The sequence below is a fragment of the Podarcis filfolensis genome (genome assembly GCF_964270895.1).
Source record: "Podarcis filfolensis genome assembly, chromosome: 11".
NCBI lineage: Eukaryota > Metazoa > Chordata > Lepidosauria > Squamata > Lacertidae > Podarcis > Podarcis filfolensis.
This window is the reverse complement of record NC_139613.1, coordinates 54,225,418-54,249,249: the sequence shown is the minus strand read 5'-3', so window position 1 is coordinate 54,249,249 and position 23,832 is coordinate 54,225,418. Positions and strand designations below refer to the sequence as shown.

The 23,832-nt window shown below is 45.3% G+C and overlaps 2 protein-coding genes across 2 annotated transcripts in view; one reads left to right on the top strand and one right to left on the bottom strand.

Annotated features, from left to right (window-relative positions):
• CDC14B (cell division cycle 14B) overlaps window positions 1–23,832 on the bottom strand; it is a 120,638-nt gene that overhangs the window by 30,550 nt on the left and 66,256 nt on the right. The gene's annotated exons all lie outside the window — the stretch shown is intronic.
• On the top strand, window positions 5,535–23,628 carry HABP4 (hyaluronan binding protein 4). The gene is made up of 8 exons (XM_083577010.1): window positions 5,535–5,989; window positions 13,178–13,328; window positions 16,214–16,375; window positions 16,537–16,608; window positions 18,164–18,247; window positions 20,345–20,513; window positions 21,709–21,894; window positions 23,313–23,628. The coding sequence occupies exons 1-8, from the start codon at window positions 5,671–5,673 to the stop codon at window positions 23,367–23,369; spliced, it is 1,200 nt and encodes a 399-aa protein (XP_083433136.1). The 5' UTR covers window positions 5,535–5,670; the 3' UTR covers window positions 23,370–23,628.

Genomic DNA, 23,832 nt, shown 5'->3' with positions numbered 1-23,832 from the left:
GGCCAGCAGGGGGATACTGTAGATAGTTATGCAAATAAGGGATCAAAAGTGGCGTTCAGTGATTGGATAGTTTTAGAAAATTGTTACAGTTATATTGTACTGGAGCTCTATATAAGCAGGCTGGCTGAACCCCTTCAGTTCAGTTCTGTCCTGGCCTGTGAATAAACAAGAGCTGTTTGAAGAATCGCTATATCGTCTGATATGTTCATCCACAACTTCACAAGTACGCTTGTGAATCCCAGTGGCTGGAAAGCACAGGAGAAGAGAGTGCTATTGTGTTCAGATCTTACTAGTGGGTTTCCCATAGGCACCTGGTTGGACACCATGAGAACAAGATACTGGACCGCTAACATGATCTAGCAGACTTTTGCATTCTTAGATTGTGACTGGTCCAAGGTGGGCTTCATGACTGGGAATTTGAAACCCCGTCTCCCAAATCCTAGTCTGACACTGCTACCCCCCCCCATCATTCACATACATATGTTCCTATGTATGTAAGGAAGTTATTTTGAAAGCTGCAACTTTTAAATTTCTGTCAGGATCTCTCTCTCTCTCTCTCTCTCTCTCACACACACACACACACACACACACATACATATACACATACATATACATATATATACAGTGGTACCTCGGATTAAGTACTTAATTTGTTCCGGAGGTCCATTCTTAACCTGAAACTGTTCTTAACCTGAAGCACCACTTTAGCTAATGGGACCTCCCGCTGCCGCCGCGCTGCCGCTGCACGATTTCTGTTCTCATCCTGAAGCAAAATTCTTAACCCAAGGTAATATTTCTGGGTTAGTGGAGCCTGTAACCTGAAGCGTATGTAATCTGAAGTGTATGGTACCCGAGGTACCAGTGTATCTGTCTTGGGGTAGTGAGGAAGCCTTGTGCTTTTTACAGATGCCAACTGGAGTTCATTAGCCTGGTAGGTAGCAAGTGATTTGGAAAGCTACATCTATTTGCTATCTTTACTTCTAGCTATCCTAGGAACATAAATCCAGAGTGGAGGTGCAGAATATACTCCATGCAAATAAATGTACATATGCAGCCTCGTCCCCGTCCCCCGCTGCTGAGTGGTGCGAGATTTCAGAGGTTCCAGGTGCTTACCCCGGGGTTCATGCTTCTTTTTGAGGCGCAGCAGAGACTGGTGACTTTATGATGGTTTATTTACATGTACAGGCATTGCCGATTTAGGCGCGTCTGAATGATGTGCCACCACGTACACATGCACAGCACTAAGCCCAGTAGCCCCAAGATGTTATAAAGATGTTATGAAAAGGGGTGGAACGGGCTTACGCATGCTCTACCAACGTGCGTGGAAATCCAGAACAGAACCCCTGTGCAAAACGAGAATTGCCTGTATATACAATCTGAACTTACAGTGGAGGGGTTCGCAGCATTAACACCCAAATAAAGCTTCTCCCATAGCCACAGCTCTCTCTTTCTAGCCGGCAGCTTTTGCATTCAATTTCTAGCTGATATAACTCAACTTTCAACTCTGACCTTTTGCATTTCTAACTAACAGACAGCTAAGTGGGGGAGACCCCCCATTTGTCCTCTTGCACAGAGCCACTCCCTTTGTTCCCTTAACAGTAACAAACTATCTTTAGCAGGCTATTGCCTGCCTGGCCTGGCTACTGCAGCAATTGAATCCATGCTGGATCCAGGAATTGGAAGAGGGGCTCAGGCATACCCCCCAAACCTATTACAATTACTGGCCTATGATTTATTACTACATCTGGCAGCACTTAATTGGACAGGCAAGATTCATACTGTTACAGATCTGGGATACCAGAGTTTGAGGGTGCAAGGGCACCCAGAACTGCTAGAATTAGTGAATGTTAGAAATCAGTAAAGGTGTAGAATTTAGCTGATTTTTGGAGTAGGAAGCAACAGTGCCAGACACTAGATTCAAAATACAGGCCAAACTAGTTCTCCTGTTCAGGAGATTGCTGTTAGCGATGACATTAAGAAAACAAGAAGAACTAAGTAGCGGGCCGTTAAAGAAGCAGGAGTTATAGCAGGAGGCGTGATGTCACACAGGAAAAATGTGCCCTTTTTGGAAAACAGGTCTCAAGAAGGAGAGCGAAGAAACTGAAGGGGAGGTGTTGCGCTTTGCAAGGTGTTCTGGGAACAAGGAGGAGGAAGTAGAAAGAATTTCATGCGCTGCTGGCTGGAGGAGGAGGTTCCGCCGAGAGACTGGAGGCCATGACTGCCTTTTACTTTGGACCCAAGCTCACCGAAGCTATGAGAGGAGCAAATGAGGGACACTATTGGGCTGCAATATTCTGTGTCCCATCTGTTGAAGGCTTTAGGTGTAAATATATTTAAATTGAACCGTATTTCTTAAAGGCACTAGTCTATGCTGCAGGGTTCAAAACTCCCATTGTTCTAGGCATGTTTTGAGACAGGGAATTTCATTAGCGAGAGCAGTTTTTGAGCTCTGGGCGCAGTACTGTGCTTATGATTTCAGATTAAAACTACAGAGTGGAAGGAAGGGAGGACCTTTTTCTGCCTCCCCACTCTAAACCACTCTCTGAAAACTGGAGAAGAGACCCTCTTAAGTATATTAGAGGGGCAGGCAGGGGAAGAAGCATGGCTTTGTTTTTGCAGTCTTCAGATGAGGACTAGTCTATGTGAAAAATGAATATAAGATTTTAGCTGCAGTTCATTCATTTTCAGCTTTGTATTCTTGTTGTAAAGAAAGTGTGTCTAGACATTCCGTTGTTCTGCCCATAACCTAGGTTTAAGGTACCATTTCTTACCTAGCTTTCTTACCTCAATTTCTAACATTGCTGTGCTGTGCCTTGATTTCCTAATGGAAACACAACCCTGTTGCAGAGATTGGGGGTGGCATGCAGCCTTAGTAACAATACATTGCCTCACACATGCTGTCATCCTCCACACCTTTAGGGAAGGATTTTCCCCTCTCCCTGACTGAAAGGAAATTGTACTCTTTTCACCCCAAGTTACAAAACATGCTCTGCATCAAATAAATAGTATGGAGTGTGTTAGTTAAGTTCATATTTCTTATAAATGCACTCTAGCCTACTTATTTGCACAGTGTGGGATCCAATGAGGGCTTTGTTCTAGCAGAAGCACTTCTGCTAACACAACACTTTTACCAATCCTTCTTTTCCCTTTGCTGTCCTCCGTGTCATATCTACCAAATATTTAGGAGTAGGTTTCAGGGAGCACGAGCAAATGCGCTGGTAGGTGGGGACAGCAACAATCAGGTGCAGAAGTGGAAGCGCTTCTAATGCAAAGCCACTGTTGGATACAAGCCCTATATTGGCTTATACATGTTGGGCATGAGAATTAGAGGAGTAAGGAAAAGGCATCATAGAAAAGACGGGTTCCGAAATGCGACTGGATGGAAGTAAGAAACATAGTGTTGCACAGGTGTTCTGGGAAGCAGTTCAAGTATATGGAGCAATAAGGAGGAGAGGCAGATTTTTTACCCTAGATTGTAGGATTAATCTACACCAGTGAATTATAACATTAAAATGTGTTATAAAAATGTGACACCAGAGAGTGCTGTAGAGCAGCGATCTGTGGCCAATGGGGAATTGCACTGGAAGCTATATTTTCAAATAATGTTTTTTAATAGCGTTTTCCAGTTCAGTGTAGTTCCGGCCATAGTCTCCCTTCCATATATTATAACAGAGACCTTACTTACCATTAGCTGACACTGAACCTAGGAACTCAGTTTTTATTTCACCTTCACCACATAGCCAATGTCAATGTCAAGTATTGGTATATACCAAGTTTTACAGCAAACTAGAGTCTATGAAATACTGAGTTGACCTCAGGGACCAAGCCTTGGTGAAATCCCTAGTCCGTTGCAGCAAAAACAAGTCTTGTGGCACAGTAAAGATTAATAATTTTTATTGTGGCATCTGTTTTTTCAGATCAGAGTCTTTAACAGATGGCCGAAGGTTTTCCTTAGTAGGCAGTTAAATAGGCACAGTGGGGGGAAACTGCAAGCCATGAAGCCATGTGTCTATGAAATGCAAGAGCTAAAGTTTGTGATATTCAATGTAAAAGTGTGTATAAGTTAAACACTGTGTCTATTTACAATGGCATTCATTTGTGATATAATTTTTCATAGCTTTTTAACGTTAATTTAACATCTGAAATGGATGGGAAGCAATTATCGTGAGCCAGGGCTAAACAAATATAATTAAAAGTTACTGATAAATTCTAGTCCAGCAATTTTTCATCAGAGACTTCCTTTGAAGTGGTTATACTAAGTGTTTATACTAACTTAGACAGTATAGAAGCGCTAGGACTGGGAACTTCCAAGTTCAAAGCCCCACTCAGGCATGAGGGGATGGGCCGTAGCTCAACAGCAGAGCACAAGTTTTATGAGGGAAAGGTTCCAGGTACAATCCGTGTCATTTGCAAGAAGGTCTGAGAAAAGACTCCAGCATGACAGCACAGAGAGCTGCAGTGAGTCAGTGTAGACAACACCAAGATAAATGAATGGTATTTATAGTATTTTCCTATTCACAATGGCCTTCGGTCTTCAGGGAAATCAACTTAGTTATAATCCTAAAAAAGCAGAGACATCACCTTGCCAACAAAGGTCCGTATAGTTAAAGCCATGGTTTTCCCAGTAGTGATGTGTGGAAGTGAGAGCTGGACCATAAAGGCTGATCGCTGAAGAATTGATGCTTTTGAATTATGGTGCTGGAGGAGACTCTTGAGAGTCCCATGGACTGCAAGAAGATCAAACCGATCCATTCTGAAGGAATTCAGCCCTGAGTGCTCACTGGAAGGACAGATCCTCAAGCTGAGGCTCCAGTACTTTGGCCACCTCATGAGAAGAGAAGACTCCCTGGAAAAGACCCTGATGTTGGGAAAGATGGAGGGCACAAGGAGAAGGGGACGACAGAGGACGAGATGGTTGGATAGTGTTCTTGAAGCTACCAGCATGAGTTTGAACAAAATACGGGAGGCAGTGGAAGACAGGAGTGCCTGGTGTGCTCTGGTCCAGGGGGTCACGAAGAGTCAGACACGACTAAATAACAACATAATCCTATCATTTGCTACACTAGCACTTTAATATCCAAGCTGTCACCTACAGTTACTGAAAAATATTCCATAAACCACATGGAGGATTTCTGATAGATTTTTACCCATCAACTCTACTGGGGCCATTCTAGTTCATTTGCTCATGTACAGTAATTAACATTTACTAATTACTGAGACATCTCCCCCCCCCCCCCCAGTGTAGTCCTATCCATGACATTAACCCCCGCCCCTCACTGCTTTTGCTTCCAAAGCAGGGCACGTGACGCCACAGACGCTCTCCGTCATAAGCCAGCGGCGTGGGAAATTGTGCGAGCGGAAGGGGGATCCCGCCTTTTCATTGGCCGGCCGGGGAGGGCCCGAGCTCCCTGATTGGCCGGTGGCTCTGAACGTCGTCGAGGTGCATTATTGGGTAGGGCCATGAGGGACGGAGGGCGCGGATTGGTCGGCGGCCAGCGCCTGGGAGGGGGAAGGGGCCGACGCCTGCGCGCCGATTGGGCAGTGCAGTCGGACGGGGCGGGCGAGCGGCCATGGCGTGGTTACTTGGGCCGCGCTGAGCCCGGCTCGCTTCTTTCTGTCGCATTCGGGGAAGGGGCGGCCGTCGGTGCCGCCGCCGCCGCCGCCAGGGCAATGATGAAGGGCGCGCTGGCCAGCCCCGTGGCCGCCGCCACAGCCATGCAGGAGACTTTCGGCTGCGCCGTCGCCAACCGCTTCCACCAGCTGCTCGACGACGAGTCCGACCCTTTCGACATCCTCCGCGAGGCGGAGCGGCGCAAACAGCAGAGCAAGAAGCGCGAAGAGGCGGCCGCCGCCGTAGCCGGCCCCCCGGCAGGGAGGAAGCCCGGCCCGGGAGGAGCCGCCGCCGCCGCCGCTGCCAAAAGGGAATACCAGAAGGAGCGCAAGGGCGGCGCCTCCTTCCCGCAGCCCGAGAGCCCCTCAGCAGCGCCCGGTAGGGAGGGAACCCGGAGCGGGGGGTGGGGAAGCCCTGGGGAACGAGGCTTCCCTCGAGGAAGCGCGCCCAGGCTCGGGCTTTGGGTCGGCTGCGCCGCCGCGACGCCCTTTGGACGAGGGAGCCCTTTGGAATGAATGGGCCGGGGCGGGGTGAGGAGAATCCGGATTCGCGACTGCGAATGACATTGGACGGGGCGGGGGCGGTTCGGATTAATGGACGCGCAGCGGTAGCGGCGATCGCCGCGGCGCGCCTGCCCTCCTCTCGGCCCAGGCGGCTGCCAGCGCGCGCCTTCCGCGCAGGAGGGCTGCTTCCGCGCTCGCCTCGTGGTCGGCTTCCGACTCCTCCCTGCGCGGGCCGTGGGCGAGTCTGCCGGCTGCGGAAGGGCAGGGCCGGGCCGCCGCCTGCGTGCGAGGCGATTGTGGCGTCGGGCGGGGAGAGCAGGCGCTTGGGATGAGGGCGCAAAGTTGCCCGGCCTCCGCCTTCCCGTTCCCGTCCCGCGGGCTGGCCGGCGCCAAGAGCCAGCGAGTCTTTCCCCCGCCCGGCTTTGTCCCCGATGAATTCCGTCGCTTGACGCCGAGCTGTCAGAAAGGGCAGAATCGGCTGCCTTCAGGGCTCCTTGATTCCTTGGGGATCAAGCCGATCTCCCAAGCCCGGAACGAGGGGTGCTCGTGCTAGAGGGCTTTCTTTGCTGCTCTTGAGCTGGAGGTTTTGGATCCGGCTCCAATCAAGTTTTTGTCGCCTGCTCTTCGCATGCCAGACTGCACGTGTGGCAGGAGTGCCGACTTGAATAAAAAATGGGGGAAGGGGCAGATAATCGATCACAGGGTGGTGCGCACACACCAGTTGAATGGTAATGCTATAATAATAATAATTTATTATTTATACCCTGCCCATCCGGCTGGGTTTCCCCAGCCACTCTGGGCGGCTTCCAACAAAATATTAAAATACAATAGTTCGTTAAACATTAAAAGCTTCCTTAAACAGGGCTGCCTTCAGATGTCTTCTAAAAGCCTGGTAGTTGTTGTTCTCTTTGACGTCTGGTGGGAGGGTGTTCCACAGGGCGGGTGCCACTACCGAGAAGGCCCTCTGCCTGGTTCCCTGTAACCTCACTTCTTGCAGCAAGGGAACCACCAGAAGGCCCTCAGCACTGGACCTCAGTGTCCAGGAGGAATGATGGGGGTGGAGACACTCCTTCAGGTATACTGGACCGAGGCCATTTATGCCCATCAACTTGGGGGGGGGCAACCCCCCTCAGATATTTTATTGGAGGGGCTGAAGGGACCTCTGCCCCTAGGAGTTGGCTTCTGTGATTTGTGAACCACTCAGTTTGTGCAAGAGCACGTATTAGTCAGTGGGGGCAGTTGTATCCAACCCATGTGCCACTAGGAAGCCTGGGTTGTGCTGAGAACCTAAGCTAAAACTTGACGATTCCCAGAGCAGGGCTGAGTCATGAAACATTGGTGTGTTTTCCACCCCCACTTGCCAATTTATGAATAATGGCATTATTCCAAGGGAAAGATGCATCAGGTTCTTTGATGTAGCCCGCGTTGTCATTGTCCACAAAAGTTTGGCCATTCCAAGTGATTGGGCAGAGGGGATGTCTTAAGCTGGCATCAGAAAATCATTCATAAGGAGATGGCCGTGTCCCTGTAGGGAAGGAGTTCCACAGGCAGGGTGTCGCCTCAGAACATGCTATCCTGTGTTGCCACAAAGGCTGTAGCTGTTGGTGGAACCATGCAGAGGGCCTTTGCCATAGATCTCAAGACCCAGGCAAGCAAATGTAGGTGCTCCCTCAAGTGCTGCTGATAAACAAAATACATGTATTTCTGTGTGCCTTGTCAATCACTTGAAAAACATTGCAGCTTGGGATAACTAGTGTAGTAAAACCTAATACGCATTTTTACTGCACACAGCTTAATATAAAACTTCATGATGTAAAGATTTAGGAAAAAAAAAAGAACTGCAGAATGGTTTAGCAGGTCACTTAAATGTAAAATTGGGTGTGAGACAGATTCATTTGTGCTTCGGAATACTTCTTGAATGTATTGGATCAAATTATGTACACAATATATATTTTTGCTGGCTGTCCCCAGTCTCTCGCTTTCTATATCCTGACTCTTCAATTTAACCAGTTTGTACTTGGGACTGCCCCAAATCTTCATATGCCATGTCTCTCCCTACAGACACATATATGCAGAGAGATGGGATACCCATGGACTACGGCAATTGTTTCATCACAGCAGCAAAGTTTTTCTGACACACAATAACATGAGTTGCTGCAGCTGGCTGTGGTAGTGTGCTGATTGTTCCCTGTGGAAATCTGAACCCGGGACAACTGGGGTAGATCAGATGGAGAACATTTTATCATGTCTGAAGTGTCCTTCCTTCATTCTCCATTAAATTTACTGTTCACACAGAAGAGCAAAGGGGAAAGTATACAGACTCCACTTTAGAGATTTGAATGCCTAAACTGTCTAGGTGTAAACTAGAAGCCAAGGATCACATCCCTTGTAGTTAACTTTTTTGGGGGGTCTGGAGGCTGGTGGTGAGCAGCTGATGCAACTCTTAATATTTGTTCAATGAGTTACAATCCCCCCCCACACAAGTGAAGGGCTTCCAGGTAAGCAATAGGTGTTATCAGACTGCAAGGACACCTTTTAGCCAGGCAAAACAAGAAACTGCATAGGTTGCTTATAAGGTAATGTGGTTCTGTAGTGTTTCCAAAAGGGCTGGAGAGAGATGCCCTCAGCCGCTGAGCCTGAGGTTTCTCACCCTTGGCCTAAATCAGTGGTGTCCAGACTTTTTTCAAAGAGGGCCAGATTTGATGAAGTGAAGGGCCATGGGGGCCGACCAAAGTTGCTGACCTTTTTTTTAGGATTTTACCCCAAAGTTGAGCTTCTTTTTGGATTGAAGTTGTTGAGGTGTTTTTTAAAGGATTTTACCCCAGGAAATAAACAGCCACAGGGGCCGGATTAAACTGACCGGCGGGCCGGATTAGGCCCCTTGAAAAGGACTTTGGACATGCCTGCTCTAAATGGTAACATTGCCCAAAATCTGCAGGATTACGATCTGCTCTTCCCCTTTCCGCAATGTGTGACCCTATCACTAATTGTGTCATATACGTGCTAACGTTGGCTATGGAACTGCCTAGCACAGCTGACTCTGATTGGCAGCTGCTGTTGAGAATCCCTGGAAGAGCATGTTTCTGAGACTTGCTACGCAAGACTGTTGAACTGAAAATTGATTGATTGATTGCATTTATAGCACACCTCCCCTCCCCCCACTGAGCACACAAGGTGACATACATGGTACATAGTCCCCTTCATCATTTTATGCCCACAACAGCCTGGTGAGGTAGGTTAGGCCAAGAGGCCCAAGATCATCCAGTGAGTTTCTCAGCCGAGTGGGAATTAAAACCGTGGTCTCCTAGGATCTAGTCCGACACTCAGTAACCATGGCACCACACCGGAATGAACCTTGGAAGCAGATCTTCATGCAAATCATTGGGTTAGGTTGATACCTCTTAAGTCACACTATGTTCATTTCCCCCCCTCTTGAAATGTTGACATGGTGAAAAGGGCTTTGAATAGTTATTGGCTAAAAAGCAGTTGGGATTTAGTCATTTTAGAACTTTGTCCATTCTCTGTTAGTGCTTCTTTACTAATAAGTTCCCTTATATCTTCTCCCGTCATATCAACAGTCTTTAGTAGCTGTTGGCCTGTTTTCACGTTTAATTTGTTAACTTTTTGTCTGTTTCCCTGGGTCGTTTTTCTCCCTGGGAATTAGTAGCTCTGTCCTGTTTTGATTCTTTCAGATGATGACAGCATCTGAACTATCTCTTTCTGCTATCAATACATTTACATACAGGTTTGAAAAATCATGCAACTAGGACTGTTTAGGTAGCGCAACACTTCCTTCCAGCTGCAGTGTTCATCAGAATTTGGAAAGCTTGGAATATATTAAAGCCTCATAGTGTAACAAGACTTCTGTACTGGTTTACTGGGATAGAATCCTCTCCTTAGAAATGGCTGGGTTAATATTGGGTTTTTGTTTTCTGAACTACCATGTGCTCTGTTGGATGAAGAAGAATTGTCTAAAAATTCAACAGATAAGTAATAGGTTTTGGCCCTAGCCCGAACAGTGGTCTGAAAGAGATTTGGGAGAAATTTGCTTCAAATCATCTCTCAATATAATGGCAAATTCGGGGGGGGTCTTTTCTTTGTGAATGCAGTTTACCTGGTCATATTCAACTTTAATCCAGGCATCACTGCTGATTTCTCCTTCCCCCCTCTTGTTTTTGCTACTTTGCATGCTCCATGTGGAGGGTGGTAAATATTTGAAATATAGGCTGCTTAGGTTTCTATTTTGCCGGTAGTTGAGATGCTAACTTAATGATAAAAACTGCAATCCTTTTTCAGGGTTGTAGAATTGGTTACACATTCAATTTCAGCTGTGTAGTCATAAGCACAGGCTTATTTTACTTGTAAAAATTACAGTCTTTAAAACATAGCTCTGTGTAATTATCTTAGGGTGTGTGTACTCAAGCCTTTTAATATGTATGAGATTCAGCTAACTCAAATAGGAAACCATATAATTATAAAAGTAAACCTCTTGGGTTGTAGAAGAGCCCTTTGCTTGCTAAAGAGCTCTTATTTCATTAAAACGTTTATTCTTTATGGCTTAAAATGCAGCTTCCTGCATGATTATATAATGCGATATTATAGTGGGTATAATACATACTGAAGACTTTGAATGAATTGTTTGCCAAGACATATTTATAGTAAACATACACATGCTATGTCCTTAATTTCTTTAGACAATTTGTAGGTCTTAGCAGGGCTAGCCCAAGGCATTTTGGTGCCTAAGGTGGACCCCAAAATGGCCCCTCTCCTCGCTAGGGAAGAAAGGGCAAGGGGAAAATCAAAATCAGGAACAAGGGGGAAGAAAGATTGACATTTGGATCTGGTGCCCCAGTGGATTCTGCTTCCTGAGGCAGTCGCCTCACCTTGCCTCCTGGGTGGGCCGGCACTGGGTCTTGACAACCTTTGGACTATTGCAGCTGACCAGCCGTTGAAATAAAATGGGTTCTTTTGGATTCTAGAAAAAATAGGTTGGCTCTGCTTGGTCATCAGTTGTTGATTCTGTGAAATGGCACTTTAGATGTCTTCATTGCTGGGATACAGAAAATGCTGGCACTGTGGAATAAGCCTTTATACATGCTGCTGCTTGGATTGTGGTCATTGGTAGAATGGCAGGATTCCTTTATGAAACATCTCTGGAGAAACAAGTTTTTCTGCCTCACATTGAAGGCTTGTAGGTAGTCACAGAAGATGAGAGATATAACAAATTATGCAGAGAGGCCAAGATGAGGTAATGTCTCCCAACAGCCATTCCCATAATTTTTTTTCCATATATTGAAAGCTCCAAGTTCACTGGGAACAGGTCTCTTTCAGCACGGTATCTCATTATGTCCTTCCAGTTGTTTTATGACTCTTTAACTACCAAGCAAGCAAATAAATAAATAAATAAATAAATAGGGTGTGATACTTAGCTGGTTGAGTGGTGATGCTGTAACTTCTGATGCGTGATCCAAATATAATCATTCATAGCAGGCGGTTCAGGGCACTGATTGAGTAGTTGTTGTTGTTGATATTGTTGTTGTTGTTGTTGTTGTTGTTGTTGTTGTTGTTGTTGTTGTTGTTGTTGTTGTTATTTTCTTTATACCCTTCCCATCTGGCTGGGTTTCATCAGCCACTGGGCAGCTTCCAGCACATATAAAAACATAATAAAATATCAGACATTAAAAACTTTCTGATAGAGGGCTGCCTTCAGATGTCTACTAAAAGTTGTGTAGTTCTTTATCTCCTTGACATCTGATGGGAGGGCATTCCACAGGGAGGGTGCCACTACTGAGAAGGCCCTCTGCCTGGTTCCCTGTAACCTCATTTCTCACAGTGACAGTGAGGGAACTGCCAAAAGACTCTCAGAGATGGACCTCAGGGCTGAATGATGGCAGTGGGGATGCTCCTTCAGGTATATCAAGCCAAGGCCATTTAGGGCTGTAAAGGTCAGCACTGACCTGTTGAATTGTGCTCGGAAACGCACTGGGAGCTTGTGAAGATCCTTTAGGGCCTGTTTAACCATTCTTGGCTTGCCCATTAAAAGTACAGATTTATTTCCTGCATAATCACTAGCACATCTTCCTTGTAACCTTCAAACTTTCCTCATCTTCTTGCTAAGATTTTTGCTGTGCACCAATACTTGTATTTCCTGAAAGGCGTTTAGTATTGCTTGTTGGAATTGATGGAATACTTTCATGCATCCGTGGGAGTATGAATTTTATAGGGGTTTTCACAGTTGTCCCCACTAGTTGTGATATCCGCAGCTTGTATATTTTAGTTGGGAGTCCTACATTCTGAATATTGGGTATGCTTCCTCTGTTTTCATATAAATTGCACAAAAACTGCCCCCTTTGATAGCTGAGCTTTCTTGCTGAGTTGCTTGTATTGAATTTGTAAAGCCCAGTCAACAATTCTGAATGTCTGTTTGCTGTCAGTGGTACCTTTGAACCAGATTTGGGCTTGAAAATAATTTCCCTTTTTTTATTATCAGTTGCATACTGTCAAGCTTTATGTTGTACACTGAAAATTATAACGCTTAATAATGGGCTGTGAAATGAAGCTGAAAAATCACTTTTTTCTATACATTTTGAAGTTTTGTTTAGCTTAGTTTATTATTTGTACCTTACATTTTGACCAAAGGTTAAACAATATAAAATGGTTCTTTAAAATAATTCAAAATTATTAATTTAATTTAGCACGAACTAAAAATGCATTAAAACAAATCAATATTCTACATATTTTATTTATTTTACTTTGTAAAGTATTTATTAAGTATTAAATGTTAACAGATGGTAGAAAACAAACTAGCAGACACAGTTCAAACTACTGTACATTACAACAACCTTCACTAAGCTGATGCTTTGCATTGTGTTGGGCTCAAGCCTCCATGCTGACTGGCGCTGATGGGGTTTGTGATCCAGGATATTGGAGGGCACTAGGGTGATGAAGCCTGCTTTCAAATACCATTGGAATCTAGGTTTCTCGGTTACTAACAGCCAGTAGCATTGTGTGATTCTCATAGTTCATCTTCCTAACAAAATCATGTTTGTTCTGTACCCCACAGGCCAGAAGCGAGCTCCAAAAAGGGGAGAACAGCAGGGATGGAATGAAAACCGAGGCACAGAGGTAAAGCAAGATAAAGCTGAGTGGAGACCTTCTTTCAGGGAGTACCGTCCTCATGAAATGGAAAGACAAGCGGAGTTAACACTAGAAAGGTATGCGCTGTTGGAGGAGGTATAAAAATGGCACCCGAAAGGACTTTCCGGGTTCATTTTTCAAGCCACCAGTTGGCTAGACCTGTGACTGATGGTTCCTAGAGATGTTCAACCACAAAACCAAGTCTTTGTTCTCATTCTGTTCTTGGTTGGGTATCCGCACGTGCCTGAGTCTTGGAATTCTAGACTGCATTATTCCTTTTCGTGCTTCAAACTTGCTTTCAGCTAAATTGATTGCTTACGTGACCTGGACTCGCTTTGTCTTGTAAATGTGACTCTGGTTTACATATCTGGAGCAGATTGTTCTCTTGAAAAGCCAATAAATTCAGGCAGTTGTTTTATCACAGCAGTATGTAAAAAACAAAGAGAAAGCTCTTGGCTTTCTGAATTGCTCTATCATACTTTGTGATGTTGGGAACACACCTAGATTTGTGGGTTGGTTTTGTTTCTGTTTAAAGCACATCTTACAGCTTGTTGAACTCTAGTGGGAGGGGAGTGAAATGTTCTGCAACCTCTCTGAACCATTGGCTGCTCATTAAAAAAGAATTCAAATAGCAGCTCAGAACCAGAGTTGTCTTGTGTGAGAAGAAAGGACTTATTTGCAGCAGCATGTATCAAGACCTCCCAATTTACTTGTATTCCTGCAGGCCTCCATGCCCCCATCATGTTCTGTTCCAGAGGGTTCCTTAACCTTTTGAGAGCAGACTACAGTAGGGTAAGGTAAAGGTAAAGGGACCCCTGACCATTAGGTCCAGTCGTGACCGACTCTGGAGTTGCAGTGCTCATCTCGCTTTATTGGCCAAGGGAGCAGGCATACAGCTTCTGGGTGATGTGGCCAGCATGACTATGCCGCTTCTGGCGAACCAGAGCAGCACATGGAAACGCCATTTACCTTCCCACTGGAGTGGGAAGTGGGAAGAGAGCCAGTGTGATGTAGTGGTTAAGAGTGGTGGACTCCTAATCTGGGGAACTGGGTTCGCGTCTCCGCTCCTCCACATGCAGCTGCTGGGTGACCTTGGGCCAGTCACACTTCTCTGAAGTCTCTCAGCCCCACTCACCTCACAGAGTGTTTGTTGTGGGGGAGGAAGGGAAAAAGGAGAATGTTAGCCGCATTGAGACTCCTTCGGGAAGTATCTAGTTGCACTTTGATGTGCTTTCAAACTGCTAGGTTGGCAGGAGCAGGGACCGAGCAATGGGAGCTCACCCCGTCACGGGGATTTGAACCGCCGACCTTCTGATCAGCAAGTCCTAGGCTCTGTGGTTTAACCCACAGCGCCACCCGCGTCCCTATTACAGTAGGGTAGAAGAGCCACAAAAGATCCACTCCACAGGCAGAATTCCACTTTTCTGCACCCAAATCTTAAGATTGTAGCCTTTGGAAGAAATCTTCACAATTGCTTATGTTTTCTAGGTAATAGCAGCAAAATGAAATCTGCTTATTATCACATTGGACAAAAGGAATGCAGTTGCAGCTTTGATTTAGTTTTGTGAACTTCCATGGGGAAATCAACATGCTGCCATCTGCCTTATTGCAGGGCAGATATGTGGAGCGAGTCTGCCCTTGAGGCCTGATAGAAGTGGAAACCATCTCCCATGTCTTGCTACAATATCGTTTTTATGAGGATATACGCTTGCTCTTTATCACCCCTGATGTACAGAAAATTCCAAGTGGGTCTGAACCTCAATGCTTAAAATCCCCGATAAAGGATCCAGAGATCACGCTAGGGGTGGCCAAATTTTGCGCGGCTACCATAAAACTCAGGGAACAAGCCGTGCTATTACAAAGACTAAGGCCTCAGATGCAAACCCTAGATAATATTTTAGAGACTAAGACCTAAACCACATTTCTAATGGCTGTCATATTTGTATTGTTTATTGTTATATTTGATTGTAAATTCAAACTTAATTCTATTGTGTTTTATGTTTGTTTAGTATGGTATTTTAATCTGGTCTGGGACCGCAATAAACTTCATTTCATTTCCATGGGGAAAACATCTGAGCTGTAAGGTTACACCCTGCTGGATTGGGGCAAAGGCCCATCTAGTCCAACATCCTGTTTTCGCAGAAACCTGCAAGCAGGACCTGGGGTCGACTCTGCTCTCCCCTTGTGGTAGCAGCTGTTACTCAGAAGCATACCAATGATGGCCATCTTTTCCCTGGATTTGTGTAATAATGCCCCTTTAAAGCCACCCAAGTTGGCAGCCACTGTCAGTCCTGAATCATCCAATTTCATTGTGTGGCCCTGAATTTGAGTACAGTCAAACCTCTGTTCTCGAACGGCTCCGTTTTTGAACGTTTCAGCGCCCGAACGCCAAAAACCCAGAAGTTAATGCTTTGGTTTTCAAATGTTCCTTGGAACTCAAACACCTGACGCGGCTTCCGCTAGAATGCAAGAAGCTCTTGTAACCAATCGGAAGCCGTGCCTCGGTTGTCAAACGTTTCAGAAGTCGAACAGTCTTCCGGAACAGATTACGTTCAACAACCGAGGTTTGACTGTACAGTCATACCTCTTGTTACGTTCGGTTCAGGTTATGTTATTTCAGGTCCCACGGTGACCCGGAAGTAACGGAACGGGTTACTTCCGGGTTTCGCCGCATGCGCAGACGCTCAAAATGATGTCACACGCATGCACAGAAGCGGCAAATCGCGACCCACGCACATGCAGATGCGGGATGCGTTCTGCTCATGTTGTGAACGGGGCTCCGGAATGGATCCCATTCGCAACCAGAGGTACCACTGTATTATGAGGCCCTATCCACTTTTTCAGTCTACGCTGTGTATAATTTTAATGCAATCAAATGTCTTGCTTTGCTTTTCTATTGCATCTCAATGGTGTTAACCTATTGAAGATACGTTGGGTCAAGCTAAGGTGAATTGTATTTCAGACCAATAGACCGATTTGATCGGGAAAGGCCAATGAGAGGTCGTGGGGGAGGAAGAGGTGGAATGAGAGGCAGAGGAAGAGGTGGTGGAATGAACAGGACTTTCAACGGCTTTGATCAAAGAGGGAAGCGGGAATTTGACCGACAGAGTGGGAGCGACAAAACGTAAGTCTGCTTGTCTAGTACCTTAACAGCATCTTAGTAATACTGGGGGGGGTGGGTGTTGTGAATTTGCATCTGTAACCAACCTTTTGGACAACCGTTTTATACAAATATTTTTAATTTCCAAAAATGGGGACTAAAAAGAATACGATTTATGTCTCTAGAGGAGTCCGAGCAGAAGACAAAAGGGGTGGAAGTGGACCTCGCAACTGGGGAGCAGTTAAGGATGATGTGAGGTATGACAGTGTTTTAGTAGTTAAATCCTGGATTGTAGTCTTGTTGGAGCATAGTTTCCAAGCTGTATGGTCATAATCTATCATTTACGAATGCCGCCTCCTAGCTTTCAGATCTTGCATCTAAGAAACTGGCAAAAATTCCAGAATCTTGATGCTAGTGTCTGTTTGCTGAGTTTTTGGATTCTGTTTAACGTCCCTAAAATCTCTGCTAAAAGTATTGTGATATTTCTGTCATCAAGTTACTGGCATACAATGCAATGTGCTAGTTGCCAAGACTGATATTGTTTGAGCATGCCCCCATCTCTCCAGTGAGACACTAAGTAATAATAATATAATAATAATAATAATTTATTATTTATACCCCGCCCATCTGGCTGGGTCCCCCCAGCCACTCTGGGCGGCTTCCAACAAAACACTAAAATACAATAACATATTAAACATTAAAAGCTTCCCTGAACAGGGCTGCCTTTAGATGTCTTCTAAAAGTTTGGTAGTTATTTTTCTCTTTGACATCTGATGGGAGGGCGTTCCACAGGGCGGGTGCCACTACTGAGAAGGCCCTCCGCCTGGTTCCCTGTAACTTGGCTTCTCGCAGCGAGGTAACCGCTAGAAGGCCCTCGGCGCTGGACCTCAGTGTCTGGGCAGAAAGAGGTGCAGGTGGAGACGCGCCTTCAGTATACTGGACCAAGGCCATTTAGGGCTTTAAAGATCAGCACCAACACTTTGAATTGTGCTCGGAAACGTACTCAGAGCCAATGTAGGTCTTTCAAGACCGGTGTTACATGGTCTCGGCGGCCGCTCCCAGTCACCAGTCTAGCTGTCGCATTCTGGATTAGTTGTAGTTTCTGGGTCACCTTCAAAGGTAGCCCCACGTAGAGCGCATTGCAGTAGTTCAAGCGGGAGATAACCAGAGCATGCACCACTCTGGCAAGGCAGTCTGCAGGCAGATAGGGTCTCAGCCTGCATACCAGATGGAGCTGGTAAACAGCTGCCCTGGACACAGAATTGACCTGTGCCTCCATGGACAGCTGTGAGTCCAGAATGACTCCCAGGCCCCGCACCTGGTCCTTCAGTGGCACAGTTACCCCATTCAGGACCAGGGAGTCTTCCACACCTGCCCGCCTCCTGTCCCCCCCCAAAACAGTACTTTTTTCTTGTCAGGATTCAACCTCAATCTGTTAGCCGCCATCCATCCTCCAACCGCCTCCAGACACCCACACAGGACCTTCACCGCCTTCACTGGTTCTTATTTGAAAGAGAGGTAGAGCTGGGTATCATCCGCATACTGATGAACACCCCGCCCAAACCCCCTGATGATCTCTCCCAGCGGCTGCATGTAGATGTTGAAAAGCATGGGGGAGAGGACAGAACCCTGAGGCACCCCACAAGTGAGAGCCCAGGGGTCTGAACACTCATCCCCCACCACCACTTTCTGAGCACGGCCCAGGCGGTGTTCAGAAAGCTGTAGTTATTCTGAACAGCTTGTATGAGTACCCTGCAAAGCATAGTTTTTGGTTTCCAACGAGTTCACTTGGTGCACTTCATGTTTCTGCAGTGAGCTGGAACAGACTGCTCCTATGGAAGAGACCGCAGAAACAGAAGAGAACCCAGGAGCACCTGAAGGAGAATCTCCAACCAAGTATGGGCTGGTTTTGAACATCTTGCTCTTGTTGTTAAGTCATTATTGGAAAACACAGCCCATTGTCTAGCATCATGCAAGTGGTGCAGATCAAATTTGGGCAACTGTACCTTGCATAGAGTGTCAGTGCAACATTCTACAACAGGCTTGCCCAAGTTGTGGCCCACACTGGGTGACTTCATAAAAAAAAACTTGTGGCAGGCTATGTGATAAGTATCTGGCAATGTTACATTTGTAGCTGACCTTAGTCCTTTTTGGACCCCTTGAAATTAATGGATATGAGTAATGTAGGTTTATTAATTCTAATGGACCTGGCTTGAATATGACTTAAGTTAGATACAAACCTTGGTGCATATAATTCCTTGTGCAAATTCTGACTTTATAAGACTTGCATTTCTTTCCTTGGTAGCTAAACCTGTTTTAAAGCTTTTCTGATAACTGAGTTCTCATGAAATAGTTAAGGCAGATAATGCATCATCAATCAATCAATCAATCAATCAATCAATCAATTAGTATGCCCCAGCTACTCTTCTCTGGTTGGTGAAGATTGCATTTAGTGTCACATTTGATAAGACTCCTCTCCCAGTTACCTATTTCCATTGTGTAACTAGCAGCTGAATTATTGCCACAGCCATAACATATCCATGTTCTATTCCATCCAAGTACTCTATCAAATACCTGTATATATTGTTCTGAAAAATATACCCACCCAATAGGATATGTCAGGCTAATTCCCTGCAGGGAATAAGAACTATTATCTGTTTCTCTTTCCTGTGACAAATGGTATATAGGAGCATGCAAGCTCTTAAAGCGGTTTGTGGGTTAGATAGATATCTCAGATGTTTCTTGGGTGTGCTTGTGTACAGCTAGTAAACCTAATGTACTTATAACGGTTTTGATCTTGGACTCGCTATAGCAATACAGAACAGCAAATGTCAGTGTTTTAGAAACTGGTGAAACGATAGGCATCTGCTGCTGTTGCAATATGGAAAAAGTAAGGTTCAGGTGTATCTTTGACTTGTATAGTAGGTTAACAATAGTGGTGGAATCCTATAGATCAGGAGTGGCTAACCTTTTTGGGGTCTGAGGGCCATATTTGCTTTTGCCGAACTTTCTGGGGCCTCATGGCAGCAGTGGGCAGAAGCAATAGTGGGCATGATCAAAAGTTTGTGGATGTGAACACTCACACAAACATACAGGCACATGTGGGTAGAAACCAGGGTGATAAAAATCAATGATTTTTAAACTAAATAAATAAATTCCGTTCCAAAACCAAAGCGTTCCAAAACCAAGGCACGCTTTCCCATAGAAAGTAATGCAAAGATGGATTAATCTGTTCCAGACTTTTAAAAACAACCCCTAAAACAGCAGATTAACATGAATTTTATGATCTAACGCGAAACCATTGATCCATAAAATGAAAGCAATAATCAGTGTACTGCAGTCACACAAGCAATCAATCAGTAGCTGAACTGGGTTCCACACAGTCACAAAAACAAGAGCCCCAAAAACAAAACGCAAAATAAATAGCAAAAACAGACAGACCTCGGCATAACATTCCAAACGGAAGCATGGCACTCAAAACGGAAGCGTAACACTCAAAACAGAGCACATTCGGTTTCTGAAAAAAGTTCACAAACTGGAACACTTACTTCCGGGTTTGCAGTGTTTGGGTTCCAAGTTGTTTGAGTACCAAGGCGTTTGAGAACCATGGTACCACTGTATTGGAGATCATATTTTGATTTCCAGAAGTTTGAATGCATGAGGGGGAAGTATTGACATGCTCAGGGGAACATCAAGGTCTGCAGGAGCTGAAAAATCTTCAGGACTCCGTTTAAGTTGCCCTATGAGTTCTCTGTATACTCCATGCAGTGCAGTGTGTTGTGGAATGGAGTAGCCTGGACGGGGGAATGGCTGGCTGGAACAGGAGCATTCCATACTGCAATAGTTTGTAGCAGCTTCCTGTCACTGGTGCAAGCTCTGCTTACCGTTGCTTAGAAAGGGAATCTCCACTTTCAGCGCTCTGTGCCTTCAATTTTACTCTGCCTTTCCCTTCTTGCCATCCTAGAGGCTAATGGTTTTTACTTAAACCCTTAGAGTTGCTGAAGGAGAGCCTGTGGAAGAAGTAGTTCAAGAGATGACGTTGGATGAGTGGAAAAATCTTCAGGAGCAAAGTCGACCAAAGCCTGAATTCAACATCCGGAAGCCTGAAACCACTGTTCCTTCTAAAGCAGTGGTGATTCACAAGTCAAAATATAGAGATGATGTAAGCAAAAACTTAGATTTTAGGGGGTTATTCCTTTCAACCCTATGTTTTTTTAAAATGGCTTTATTAGGCTGAAACATACTGAGAGGTAGTCTGAACAGATGAAACATTATTAGAATATATTGCACATCTTAGGAATTGCTCAAGTTTTTTTTAACTTCCAGCAGTAGATGTTTTTCCGTTCTTGATGGCTCGGTCGTATTGACCAAACAAGCTTTTTTCATTTGTCTTGTTTGCTACTTTGAAGACTTGTGATCCAGAGTATGAAATCAAAATTGAAATATTGGGGTTTTCTGAAGCTTTTTTGAGTGCCAGGTATCTTTATGATTTGTATTGTGGTGTGACTGCCAAAAATTATGATAGGCACAGCTCCTACATTTTACAGTGCAGTATCTTTGGCAGAGCACATTGACTACCCTTTTTGCAAAGGACAAAAAGTTGGCTATTAAAATGCCAAGATAAAAGGAGTGTTGTCATCTCTGTAACATAGAGACAAATTATTGTGACCACTGTGCTAGTAAGGTGTAATATTGTTATACAGCGGTACCGTGGTTTTTGAACAGAATGCATTCTGGGAGTCTATTCGAAAACCCAAGCGTGGCTTCTGATTGGCTGCAGGAGCGTCCTGCAGCCAGTTGGAAACTGCGCTCGATGTTTGGCTTCCAAAAATCACTCACTTCCGGATTTCGATAGTTCGGGAGCCAAAGCGTTTGGCTTCAGCGTTTGGCTGCCAAGGTACGACTGTAAAATGTTTAATGGTAATAGTACACTTTTGAGAGCAACTTGTCATTAGTGGCAATTTAAATAAAAGAGCTGTCTTCTCTCACATACCTTACAGCAGGCATAGGCAGACTTGGCCCTCCAGATGTTTTGGGACTACAACTCCCATCATCCCTGACCACTGGTCCTGTTAGCTAGGGATCATGGGAGTTGTAGTCCCAAAACATCTGGAGGGCCGAGTTTCCCTATGCCTGCTCTAAACCCCCTTATAGGTCTCCACAGGGTCAAAAGATGTGGTGAGAACATTGTAGCAATTTTTGGGTTGGGTTTTTGTTTTTTTTTTAAAAGCTACAACTATTTCCTTTTCATGTCCCCCTTTCACAGCTCCTAGGAAGCGTCTGGTGGGTGCTCCTTTTCGGGGGGGGGGGGAAGAATTCAGGTTGTGTGTTTATAATCTAGATCAATTCTGTTCCAGGTGCTGAAGGAGGATTTTGAGGACGATGCTCACTTTTTCCGGAAAGCAGCAAACGACATCACTTCTCAGCTGGACATTAATTTTGGGAACCTGCCTCGTCCGGGGCGTGGAGCTAGAGGAGCCCGGGGAGGTCGTGGGCGTGTCCGGAGAGTTGAGGACTCAGGAGGACACAGGCCGGAAGTGATGGTAATTATTAGCGGGTTGTGTTAAGCCCTCCTTCCCAGATCTAGCAAGTGCAGACTGACCACTTCACTACAGTTTAGACCAGGGGTCAGCAAGGTTTACCTCACCTGGGCTGGTTCACTCCAGTGGAGATCTCTCCATGGGCCGGATTGCGTGTGCGCCCGCGATTTCTGACATCTGTGTCTGCGCAGATGCGATTTCCGGCACCACAGAAGCGAGTCCCTGCGCTGTGCCGGTTTAGTACAGCGTGTGGGGACTTGCCAAGTGGGCGACTCGGTTTGGGGGCGACTCGTGGGCCAGTTAAACAACCCCTGTGGGCTGCTTGTGGCCCATGGGCCTTAGGTTGCTGATCCCTGGTTTAGACAGATCACTCGAACTCAATTATGTAGATTTGTCAAATTCTCAGGAACTTATTTTCCATCTGGAATAAAATGGGCTAGGAATTAATCTGAGTTCTCTAGTAGTTTGGAGGAAATAGAGCGCTTGAGACCTGTCTGTAGACTCAAGAGGCAAGGAAATCTACCGTATGTTTTTGCTCTATAAGACGCACCAGACCACAAGACGCACCTAGTTTTTGGAGGAGGAAAACAAGAAAAAAAATATTCTGAATCTCAGAAGCCAGAACAGCAAGAGGGATCGCTGCACAGTGAAAGCAGCAATCCCTCTTGCTGTTCTGGTTTCTGGGATAGCTGCACAGCCTGCATTCGCTCCATAAGACGCACACGCATTTCCCCTTACTTTTTAGGAGGGAAAAAGTGAGTCTTATAGAGCAAAAAATACGGTAAATTTATGAGCTCACTGCTGCTTCAGGACCATGACCACCTGATGGGCTCACCTGTGTGGGTGGAAATTAGGAGTTTTGGTTGGGAGGAAGCCATAACATGCACTGTTTGTGGGGGAAAAGAGCAATAAAGGAGGCAGAATTTAGAATAAAACAAACGAATAATTCCACTTCTATCCTGCCATTGCAAAAGTTTGGCCATAGATCTCCCCCCCCCCCACTTTTATTCCCACAGCTGTTGAGGTAGGCCAAGAGTGATTGACCTAAGGACGCCCAGTTGAACAACTTGTGGCTGAATTGTGGTCACTTTGAATTCTAATTCAAATTGAAATGCTATAGTTGTGAATTTTCAGACTCTTCAGAATTTAAGAACTTGGGCTTTACAAATATTTTTATTAAAAATAATAATAAGCTGAGCGTGCAGGAGAAATCCTATATGCCTAATGTACACAGACACTGCTCATCCATTGCTTAATAGAGGTTTACAGTAAATAATACTTGGGTTTGAAGGTTGCGGCGCCAAAATGGAAACTGAGATGAACAAGAGTCAAATTTTATGGGCATCTCAGGATCTAGATAACACCGCCAGTTCTTATCTAACTAGCAGAAAGGTTTTGAGATGTGTTCTTCTTCCTTTTAGATGCACGTCACCGCTCCAAACCCCGATGACCCCGAGGACTTCCCTGCTTTAGCTTGAAAGAACTGAATAATGGCGCCTCAAAAGTAGCTGTGACGATAACAGTTCTATGTTGCTGTGGAAGAATATCATCCAAGCCTACAGAGAGATGACTTATGTGTGTGAATTTTGCACTTCTATTGTGTTAAGCGCCTAGACCTATCCTGTGGGCTAGGAGGCAAGGTTGAGCACCACTGTTTGGGGATTAGCTTTGTGAAGGCTTATGGTATCGTACATGAGGGCTTTCAAATAAAGGTTCAAGGTGATGGTGTCAAAACAAGTACAGAGGGGTGTCTCTTTGTCCACGGTGTCAGAAATGTAAGCTAAACCAGATTGGGTGGATTTTGGGTTGTTGTTTTTTTTGGAAAGAGAGGGTTGTTTTGAGACTTGATGGCAAAACCCCATAGGCACTTGGCAGCTGTTTTTCTGACCTGAGTGAAATGTACCTTCGCCTATGCAAAGCAATTGCACAATTTTGAGAGGT

Bases quoted from the DNA above. Each gene is read 5' to 3' on its own strand.
- HABP4 (XM_083577010.1), top strand. From the start codon at position 5,671: ATGATGAAGGGCGCGCTGGCCAGCCCCGTGGCCGCCGCCACAGCCATG. The intron at 20,514-21,708 runs GTAAGCAAAAAC...ATTCTGTTCCAG, and splicing joins AGTCAAAATATAGAGATGAT to GTGCTGAAGGAGGATTTTGA. The intron at 21,895-23,312 runs GTAATTATTAGC...TCTTCCTTTTAG, and splicing joins GACACAGGCCGGAAGTGATG to ATGCACGTCACCGCTCCAAA.